We start from the raw sequence: 11,125 nt of genomic DNA on the forward strand, positions 1-11,125 counted from the left end.
CCAGCTGCCGTTTAGTTCAGTCCACAGAGCGCATTTGAAATAGAATGTCATGGCCGATATGGTTTAAATAGAATTTTTCTAGTGCACCCTGATATATTTTACTGCGTCGAAGCCAGTCACCTTGTGGCCGGACACAGCAAGATACGATACAAAATGGAAAGCCCGATAAAAACGACTAAAATAAACGTAAAAAAAAAACAAGTGACCGTAGGTAACAAACTTTGTGACGTAATCATGGTTTTTCAGTTGTGTTGTTTTCAGTGGTGTGTTACATTGTGTTTATTACTTATCAACAACCATACTGTTACATTCCTCTGATAAACCAACAACCATTGGCCCGCGGCATCAAATGTTGCCGTAAATTTACCATATGTGATGGTTATCATACTCAAAGTAGAAAAAAAATTGTCAGGAATACCAGAAACAGTTGGTTGGTTCACGGAGTCAGCTGTTGTCGTTACATCACACATAATGCGGAGCTATGTCCAGTATCAGGGTGAAGTGCACTAAGTTAGGGTGTACTCTGGACGAGAATCACATAGTAGCTCATAACTGTATAGCAAATGGATTCAAATGCGCAATCCGTTCGACATACGAAATCCACAAAAACGATGTCAACCAGTAGTGATGGATTTATACTTATCGGGGTTAACGATGTCCTAGTTACGCATCACGATAACTGGAAGAACAGGATCTGCTAGTTACGGCGAAGGGTGGAAGAAATAGACGTAACCTGCCAATTAAGAAAGGTCTGAGCAAATCCTGATTTAAGCTGACTCGGTAAGTAGGTCAGATACTAGATCATATTAGTCAAAAGATATGGTGATATTGTATCAAGAGAAAGTGGCATAATTGTATCTGGAATGATGTTTGTGTGGGCGTTTGAGTGTATGAGTCTGTGTGTGTTTGTATCTGTGCGTGTGTGTGTGTGTTTGTATCTGTGTGTGTGTGTGTGTGCGTGTGTGTGTGTGTGTGTGTGTGTGTGTGTATCTGTGTGTGTCTCTGTGTGTGTGTGTCTGTGTTTTAGTAGACATAGCGTCCCTCGACGACCATTTCTGAACTACCGAGTCGGACATACAATGCTCCGAACTAGAAACCCGCTTGTTGGACATACCCTGAAGGCAAACAGACAACACATGAATTCTGTTCACAGCTTCTGTGACCAAAATACATTCAAACAAACTCTTTGTAGTTTTAGTTTTATATCACATCCTTACAAAATTTGCACTAAGAATTACTAGGGACTCCAATCTATTAACTTTGACCTGTACTTAGTTTGTCAGAGAGAATATACATACAAGGAAGGTCTTCGAATCCATTCATCGTTAGAATTTCAAGATAACTTTCGGTAACTAGCGATTATATCTCATAGCGTAAATTTGCTATCATTACGGCTTTTAGCAAATACAGTGCAAAGCTTTCGACCCGTCTTGCAACGCTATAACAAAACATCAGTAGTGATACATACAAATACAGCATCAATGATTATGATGTTGTATTATTTACATGTACCTGTAAAGATTTGCAAATCATTTTTAATCTTCTTCACTCACTCGGCTTTTGCAAATAGGTACATGTTTTTAATGTTTCGAATTATCATATATGATAGCTGATTTACAGTCTATTTTACTACAGCGTTACACACAAGGAACTACTAAAGATGAGCAGTGACACCGATAACAGAAAGGAGATGTCCAAACATCTGAGGAATGGAAACCCCGAGGACCAGGGCGTCAATTGGCGACTCTGGGCCAAGGTTAGACACCATGATATGCAAGGCTTATTTTATAAGCTAAAATTTTATCACGAATTGTTGCTACAAATTTCAACAATCTTAAAGCATGAAACAAATGTACTTAAGACTTAAGGTGTCATCTTTGACCTCACGTATAAGCAGGTTAAACGGTTCACAGGCTTACAAACACTTTCTCTATTCAAGACCTCGTGAACCGATTGATGAGTGAAATTTTTTGATTGGGCATTCTACTTCATGTAGGTAACACTTTCGAAACTTGCGCCACACGGAATAATACAATCTTTTCCGACAGCGTTAAAATATGATTAAAGATCAAAGTTAATGCTTGCATGAAGAATTGAAGCGTTCCAATGTAACAATGTAAATAGCTTATTCAGGACTAGAAATGTTTGAGATATCTGGTATATAGATACATATGAGGTTTCAATGTTTAAAAAATTCTGGTATTGACATTTAGTTTGATTTTTTCCTCTGTAAAGTAACTACAGTGGGTGAAACGTTGTTCGCATTCATAACAATTGTTATGCCATATCTTTTTTATCAAATATAATTGACTTTGATATCAACTAGACACCTTTGTTGTTAACTCTGTTTGATTCATTGATTCATTGAGATATTACGTGGAGTCCGTGATGAAACGATTTTAGCCAGTAACATCACATTGGTGATTTCATAGCTACGCCATATTTAATCATAACGATACCACCATTAGGATTCATGAGTTCATCCCTCTATTAATTTAATGATAGTGCACCACGCCGTTAGAAATTATACTATATAAATTTTACTGCAAATTCTTGCCCGTGGGCTTTTTGCAGGTAACATGACAGATTCAAACAGTGTAAAAACAATGTCACAAGTGTCTACTAGATCCTGGGTTATTGGGTTCCACTCCTATTTTCGAAGACAGTGGAGGACGAAAGATTCCACCTTTTCAATTATGTCTGGGTTTTGTGATGTTAGAATGAGAATTGTTTTCTTTATGTCATTATAAAGAAGGTTGGAAACCCCCGCCCTACCCCCCCCCCCCCCCCCCTGGTCTGGGAATCCGCCAAAGCCCAGTTTGGAAAGGGTTAACAGTTCCCTTCACCAAGTTACAAGCCTCAACACTCATGGCAGCTCTCTCTCTGTGCTTCCTCAGAACCTCTCAGGTGTAGCAGCCTGCCTGGCGAGCAGTTTCTTCAAAGGCCCAGTACCAGCAACATCGCGATACGTCATAGACCGAGGATACACACCATATCAGATGCTTTTCTTGGATGACTTGCTGATTTTCCTTGTGGCACTGAGCATCACTGTGTACCAACGCATAGACATGCTGCCAAAAGGCTGGAGACATGGAGTCCACTTGATTTTTCTCGGATGCGCACGGTTTACCAGTGTCATTTGCCTGTTCACGGCGTTCCAGTTTATTCCACCTGCGACCGCAGAAGCCGTGTGGAACGCCAGTATGCCGGTTTTTGTGGTGACCCTGTCCTGTATCTTCCTTCAACAGGTAAATAGTGAACTAATTCTTAACCTTTACATTTCGTGAACACTGCTAGTAATAGTTTACCAGCCGACGTGTCAATAAACTGACAATTAGACGGGCGAAACTGACTGTTTCTGCTTCAAACTGACCGTTTCTGCTTTAAACCGACTCAGTTTCTGCTTCAAACTGACTGTTTCAAACCGACTCAGTTTCTGCTTCAAACCGACTCAGTAACTGCTTCAAACCGACTCAGTAACTGCTTCAAACTGACTGTTTCTGCTTCAAACTGACTGTTTCTGCTTCAAACCGACTCAGTTTCTGCCTCAAAGTGACTGTTTCAAACCGACTCAGTTTCTGCTTCAAAGTGACTGTTTCTGCTTCAAACCGACTCAGTATCTGCTTCAAACTGACTGTTTCTGCTTCGATCATATAGATGGCGTCCTCGAAGGAGCTTAAATCTCCGAAGGTGTCCGAACAACATCTTACCAAAAATTTGCTTTCATTCTGAAATCTGAGCTAAAGCTTGGGGAAAGCTTTTACGAATGAAAACAGACATACATTTTGCCTGGTATTCTGTATAAGAGAGATTCCTCATTTTCCCCCCGCATCTTTGACTTCGGAATTCACTTAGACATGGTATAAAACTTATGGCCGTTTTCCAATTTATATTCGCAATTTACGTCATATGCATGCTTTGTGCGATTTAGCATTTAATCGAATCCTTCTTGTCCGGAGAAGGAAAGAAAAAAATATGCGCGCGCTAATGTCATCCACATATTCGTATCAGCATGGCCTAATCTTACACTTATTTTTTCATGTCAGGGGACTAAAAGTTGAGTTAAAGCTCAACTCTTGCGACAACTACAAGGCGTTTTACTGTTTTAAATTTTTTTACATTCCAGATTCCAACTCGTGTGACCATCCTCGGCAGCATGTGGTGCGTAGCAGGTGTTGTGCTTCTGGGCTACGGTAGCTTCGTCAACATGACGTCATCAGCGGATACCACTGACGTCACTCTTGGACAGATTCTAGCCGTAACAGGAGCGCTGATTCACTCCATGCTTGACGTTGGAGCCAAAAATATTTTAGAAACCACCCCGAGGGCAAAGGCTGTGATGTACACATACGCTTTAAGTACACTGTCTGCCGGGATAGGAGCGTTTGTTACCAGTTCCACGTGGCAGCTTGAACCAGTGACTGCTACAGTCTTAGTGCTAAGCTGTTGTAGCCATGGTGTGGGTATGATGTTCTTCTATATTGGTCTCAAGTTAGTAGAGGTTAATGCAGTTACTGCACTGATTCAGCTCAGCGCGTTTCCGGCCTATGGTGTACAGTGGGCAATGTTAGGGTTCGCGCCGACAGTTTTGGATGGCGTGGGTCTATCATGTGTACTGATAGGGGCGTTTTCTATTGTGATCTGGGAGGCACTTGTTAGTTGGAAGGAGCAAAATCACTTGGCGTTTATTGGGCAACTTGATTTTAATGTCACGAAACCAAATGGTAAACCTTAAGTTACATGTAATATATGTGAAAGATGTGGTGCAGAGGGAGAGAGGAATTTAAAACAAAAACGAAAAAAATGTTGTATTTACTTTTTATAGTACAATGCTAACCTTATGTTATTTTTATTCAAATTCCTTCGAAATCTTTTATTTTCTTACGGAGTTTGAGTACAACGTCATTTGAATCTTTTTAGTCCACTTCCATTGGGTTTTGGGGTTATATGTGGAAAAAATCGTATTTTTGAAAATTCAAGCTTGTCGATCGGCGGACAAATGACGTCATTTTCTGACGTCATATTGACGTCAGTATCGTGGTCATTGGCAATAAAAGACTTGGCAGACTAAGACACCAATACGATAGCCTTCATAGTCATCGTTTTCTTTGATACCTTTAAGTATAGCTGAAATTTCATATGTAGACGATTTTAGCCTAAAATATGACATTATGATGTCATAATTACGTCATATTATGTCATAACGATACCAAACTTACAGAAAATATAGAACTTTACTACTACATCATCCCCTGTAAATTTGATGATCGAAAATCAAGCCGTTTTGAAATTACGAGGGGGGGGGGGCAAAAGAGCCCCAGGCAATTTATGGCAAGTTTATGGCAAACAATGCCTACACTTTTTCAAAAACTGTTTTACAGCGTAATGAAGCATAATCCGGACAAAATTTTGAGCTATGTCCAGTATCAGGGTGAAGTGAACGAAGTTAGGGTGTGCGAAGTTGTACGAAGTTACAACCGTTTCCTACTGGCTTTGAGGCTATATCGGGAGTCACAGATGACGTTAAAACATTTATTGGATGACGTAATCTGCAATGTGCAAAGTTACGTGACGTCATCTAACTTCGTACAGTAGGCAGAGTAGGGCGGCATGTGTACGAAGTTGTCCGTAGTTGTGCAAAGTTACGTGACGTCATCTAACTTCAGACAGTGGGCAGGGTAGGTCAACAAGTGTGCGAAGTTGTCCTAAGTTGTGCAAAGTTACGTGACGTCATCTAACTTCGGACAGTGAGCAGGGTAGGTCAACAAGTGTGCGAAGTTGTCCTAAGTTGTGCAAAGTTACGTGACGTCATCTAACTTCGGACAGTGGGCAGGGTGGGTCAACAAGTGTGCAAAGTTGTCCTAAGTTGTGCAAAGTTACGTGACGTCATCTAACTTCGGACAGTGGGCAGGGTAGGTCAACAAGTGTGCGAAGTTGTCCTAAGTTGTGCAAAGTTACGTGACGTCATCTAACTTCGGACAGTGGGCAGGGTAGGTCAACAAGTGTGCGAAGTTGTCCTAAGTTGTGCAAAGTTACGTGACGTCATCTAACTTCGGACAGTGGGCAGGGTAGGTCAACAAGTGTGCGAAGTTGTCCTAAGTTGTGCAAAGTTACGTGACGTCATCTAACTTCGGACAGTGAGCAGGGTAGGTCAACATGTGTGCGAAGTTGTCCTAAGTTGTGCAAAGTTACGTGACGTCATCTAACTTCGGACAGTGGGCAGGGTGGGTCAACAAGTGTGCAAAGTTGTCCTAAGTTGTGCAAAGTTACGTGACGTCATCTAACTTCGGACAGTGGGCAGGGTAGGTCAACAAGTGTGCGAAGTTGTCCTAAGTTGTGCAAAGTTACGTGACGTCATCTAACTTCGGACAGTGGGCAGGGTAGGTCAACAAGTGTGCGAACTTGTCCTAAGTTGTGCAAAGTTACGTGACGTCATCTAACTTCGGACAGTGGGCAGGGTAGGTCAACAAGTGTGCAAAGTTGTCCTAAGTTGTGCAAAGTTACGTGACGTCATCTTACTTCGGACAGTGGGCAGGGTAGTTCAATAAGTGTGCGAAGTTGTCCTAAGTTGTGCAAAGTTAAGTGACGTCATCTAACTTCGTACAGTAGGCAGGGTAGGGCGGCATGTGTACGAACTTGTCCAAAGTTAATTAATACATAGTAAAAACTTATATATGTGTAAATAAGATACACACCACTCACGCATATAAACAAATAAAATATAGATGCACATTAATCAGCACAAAATCAATGTTCATGCATTGTAAAAAAATTAATTCATTTCAAGTCTTTTTGTCTTTTATTTCTCCTCTTAACGTTCGTTTTAACAATGCACACAAAATAATTTAAGTTCACTCTTAATATTATATTTCCTTTTTTTTACGTCACTTCTAAAGACAAGTACCTGAAAACATCTCCCCTATCTATTTATAAACTACATGTATTGCAGTCACCTTTCACTACTTTGTATCATAAGAAGTAGTAGTTGTGATTTTATTCCTTGTAATTTAACAATTAATTGAAGTACTTCCACCATTTAGTACAGAAGTATGCCATTTTCTGCCTGCACGGTCACACCCCTTTTACATAGAAAGACTGTTTAAATTGATCTCCTTTTTACGTATCAACTTCCGACAACTTCGGTAACCTCCCGTCTTCTTATACAAAGTTTGACGATGACGTCATAACTTCGGACAACTTCGGACAACTCTGTACACCCCCCGGCTGACTGTCCAAAGTTAAGATGACGTCATGGTTAGGGTGACGTCATAACTTCGGACAACTTCGGACAACTTCGTACACCCCCCGGCTGACTGTCCAAAGTTAGGATGACGTCATGGTTAGCGTGACGTCATAACTTCGGACAACTTCGGACAACTTTGGACAACTTCTGACATCTAACTTAACTTAGGACAACTTCGTGCATTTCACCCTGATACTGGACATGTGTGCTATGTCCAGTATCAGGGTGAAGTGCACTAAGTTAGGGTGTACGAAGTTGTACGAAGTTGTACGAAGTTACAACCGTTTCCTACTGGCTTTGAGGCTATATCAGGAGTCACAGATGACGTCAAATCATTTATTGGATGACGTCATCTAACTTCGTACAATAGGCAGGGTAGGGTGGCAAGTGTACGAACTTGTCCGAAGTTGTGCAAAGTTACGTGACGTCATCTAACTTCGTACAGTAGGCAGGGTAGGGTGACATGTGTACGAAGTTGTCCGAAGTTGTGCAAAGTTACGTGACGTCATCTAACTTCGTACAGTAGGCACTGTAGGGTGGCAAGTGTACGAAGTCGTCCGAAGTTGTGCAAAGTTACGTGACGCCATCTAACTTCGTACAATAGGCAGGGTAGGGTGACATGTGTACGAAGTTGTCCGAAGTTGTGCAAAGTTACGTGGCGTCATCTAACTTCGTACAGTAGGCAGGGTAGGGTGACATGTGTACGAAGTTGTCCGAAGTTGTGCAAAGTTACGTGACGTCATCTAACTTCGTACAGTAGGCAGGGTAGGATGGCAAGTGTACGAAGTTGTCCGAAGTTGTGCAAAGTTACGTGACGTCATCTAACTTCGTACAGTAGGCAGGGTAGGGTGGCATGTGTACGAAGTTGTCCGAAGTTGTGCAAAGTTACGTGACGTCATCTAACTTCGTACAGTAGGCAGGGTAGGGTGGCATGTGTACGAAGTCGTCCGAAGTTGTGCAAAGTTACGTGACGCCATCTAACTTCGTACAATAGGCAGGGTAGGGTGGCATGTGTACGAAGTTGTCCGAAGTTGTGCAAAGTTACGTGACGTCATCTAACTTCGTACAGAAGGCAGGGTAGGGCGGGTAGAATCTGTAATGGCCAAGCGTAGCGCCTCACCGGGGATCATTTCTCTATCCTTCTAGTCTTCTCAACAAAACTCATCCTCCTCTCAGGATATTTATATTGGATGGCCGGTGGTATAAGAATACCTCTTGTAACGTGAGAAGCATTATGTTGCTTGTTGCTATGAGCAAGCGTACTTCCTTATAAATAAAAAGAACGTGACAGTTTGGTTCGAGAACCATTTTTTTCGAATTCGAATTCAAGTTCGAACAGTCAAAGGGAAATAGACATGTAAAGCCTAATAGCCTAATATGATTTGACTGTCCCAGTTTTTGCACATTACATAGAGTTTTTAGAAGTTGCATTAATATAGCAACTTAACTAAGTAGGTATTCTTCATATTCATTGGTTATGATAGACATCAACCTCAAAGTTGATGCGCTTCTTGCAACAGAACTCTATTAACGTTATAAAGTTTATTAGGAGAACTCTGTATCAAATAAATTTGAACGTTAACCACCATCCCGAGTAAATTGTACAACTTGTAATGTTTGTAAAAAGTTTGGAGACGTCATGGTTACGATGACGTCATAAATTTGTACAACTTCGGACAACTTCGTACACCACCCGGCTGACTGTCCAAAGTTAGGATGACGTAGTGGTTATGATGACGTCATAACTTCGGACAACTTCGGACAACTTCGTACACCACCCGGCTGACTGTCCAAAAGTTAGGATGACGTAATGGTTAGGATGACGTCATAACTTCGGACAACTTTGGACAACTTCGGACAACTTCGTACACCACCCGGCTGACTGTCCAAAAGTTAGGATGACGTAGTGGTTAGGATGACGTCATAACTTCGGACAACTTCGGACAACTTCGTACACCACCCGGCTGACTGTCTAAGGTTAGGATGACGTAATGGTTAGGATGACGTCATAACTTCGGACAACTTTGGACAACTTCGTACACCACCCGGCTGACTGTCCAAAGTGAGGATGACGTAATGGTTAGGATGACGTTATTACTTCGGACAACTTCGTGCACTTCACCCTGATACTGGACATGGGTGATAATGCGATGAACAGCTGTTCACATAACTCATCGTATCTGCTTGGAGATAATCTTGTTACCAAACGCCGAAACAACATTGCCTGTTTCACAATGCGGAAGATCAAGGAGCTTTTATCAGTGATAAAGCTCCTTGGGAAGATATAGCGGGGATTTCTGAAATTACAAATGTATTACATCAATTATAACAACAGCTAACGTTACGGCCAAAAGAAAGGTACGTGCATCATTTCACACAGGTGTGACAGCGTTCTCGCCCCCCCGTGATCTCGGCCCCCCGGGGGCGAAATCACTAGCGATCTCGCCCCCCCGGGGCGAAATCACTAGCGATCTCGCCCTCCCCGGCTAGTGATCTCGCCCCCCTACCTCGCCCCCCTTTAGCGATTTCGCCCCCCCCCCAAAAAAAACGGGTTTACATGGCATTTTAGAAGTTGATTGGTATAAATCACAAAATGTAGTTTCAGAATGATATAAGTACACGAGTTTGATACATTACTCCATTCATAGTATCAATATTAACGTAATTACATGGTAATAAGATAGTTCAACCTGTTTCAGACAAGGAGGGTTTGGTCCCTTGTATTCCCATTATTGCATGTACCTGAGTCTCGACATGAGATATATTTCATTGTATTCACCTGTCCTCAAGCAACCTATATATCTCCCATATGAAGTCTCTACAATGAAGTGACCACAAAAGAACTATGTAATGTCTTTATTAATTATGCAAATATTAGGTATTAATTAGAATAACGCACATTTTGGTATATGCACCTGGCCAAGGGATATCTTCACCTCCAACATGACTGTCTTTTCTAGTATTTAGGAACTGATGCAGTTACCCGTGTTTCTAAGACTGGTACTTTACCAGTGTTTGTGTAGCATTTAGCAACAGCTATATCAACTTGCGCGTAGATAGTGTTTATAATGAGAAACTATTATTCACGTGTGTTTTTGTTAGTGCTTTGGAAATGTTTCCAGCACAAGAAAGAAAACACTGTGACAAATTGAAAACATATAGCTGACGTATTCCGTACCATAGACGGTGTTGATTTATACGTTCGCAGTAGCACTGTCTTATGCCACCTCAGCTGCAAAAATTGTCTTTTTTCATTTCAATGTCATGTTTGCACCGAACAATATAATATCGACTTTCGAGGTATGACATCTTACGGTACGGTAATAAGGTGCCATATAGGTACCAGGTAACACACCATATACGTTACTCCCCAGGTGCAGTATAGTACCAGGTAGCGCACCTGTAATATGTAGTAGCCAGCTGCTCTGGGTGGGGGGGGGGGCGAAAACGCTAAAGGGGGGCGAAAACGCTAGTGATCTCGCCGAGATCGCCGGGGGGGCGAGATCGCTGTCACACCTGTGTACAGGCGACGTGACAAACCACATTTTTTTGCGAATGCGGGAAACGGAACATTGAGATATAGGTGCAAACGCTCACCGAAAAAACAATTCACAACTTTATCGACGGAGGTTACCCTCCAGTCACAAAGTTAAAAAAAAAACCAACAAAAAACAGCCGGAGCCTAACCTCTGCTTGGAGAGTACATGTATTACATTGTTGTATCCCCATACAATGATGTGGGATGATTTATGATTATTCATTGTACCGTAGTCTGCCGTTCTCGGCTCGTTCCCGGCACATCATTCATGAAGCGTACTTGTTCGCTTGATTCTACCAAGCATGCTATTTATTGGCAACTCTTCGCGATGTAGAAACATCTCG

General features: G+C 41.8%; 3 protein-coding genes across 6 annotated transcripts in view; 1 reads left to right on the top strand and 2 right to left on the bottom strand.

Moving 5' to 3' along the window:
* LOC118426514 (coiled-coil domain-containing protein 157-like) overlaps window positions 1-11,125 on the bottom strand; it is a 1,184,186-nt gene that overhangs the window by 357,124 nt on the left and 815,937 nt on the right. The window lies entirely within an intron of this gene.
* The window catches only part of LOC118426523 (leucine-rich repeat-containing protein 74B-like), a 61,120-nt gene that overhangs the window by 16,197 nt on the left and 33,798 nt on the right, over window positions 1-11,125 (bottom strand). The window lies entirely within an intron of this gene.
* Window positions 1,641-4,853, top strand: LOC118426541. The gene is made up of 3 exons (XM_035836027.1): window positions 1,641-1,756; window positions 2,898-3,248; window positions 4,127-4,853. The coding sequence occupies exons 1-3, from the start codon at window positions 1,661-1,663 to the stop codon at window positions 4,733-4,735; spliced, it is 1,056 nt and encodes a 351-aa protein (XP_035691920.1). The 5' UTR covers window positions 1,641-1,660; the 3' UTR covers window positions 4,736-4,853.

Source organism: Branchiostoma floridae, chromosome 11 (assembly GCF_000003815.2).
Source record: "Branchiostoma floridae strain S238N-H82 chromosome 11, Bfl_VNyyK, whole genome shotgun sequence".
NCBI lineage: Eukaryota > Metazoa > Chordata > Leptocardii > Amphioxiformes > Branchiostomatidae > Branchiostoma > Branchiostoma floridae.

Bases quoted from the DNA above. Each gene is read 5' to 3' on its own strand.
- LOC118426541 (XM_035836027.1), top strand. From the start codon at position 1,661: ATGAGCAGTGACACCGATAACAGAAAGGAGATGTCCAAACATCTGAGG. The intron at 1,757-2,897 runs GTTAGACACCAT...GTGCTTCCTCAG, and splicing joins ATTGGCGACTCTGGGCCAAG to AACCTCTCAGGTGTAGCAGC. The intron at 3,249-4,126 runs GTAAATAGTGAA...TTTACATTCCAG, and splicing joins CCTGTATCTTCCTTCAACAG to ATTCCAACTCGTGTGACCAT.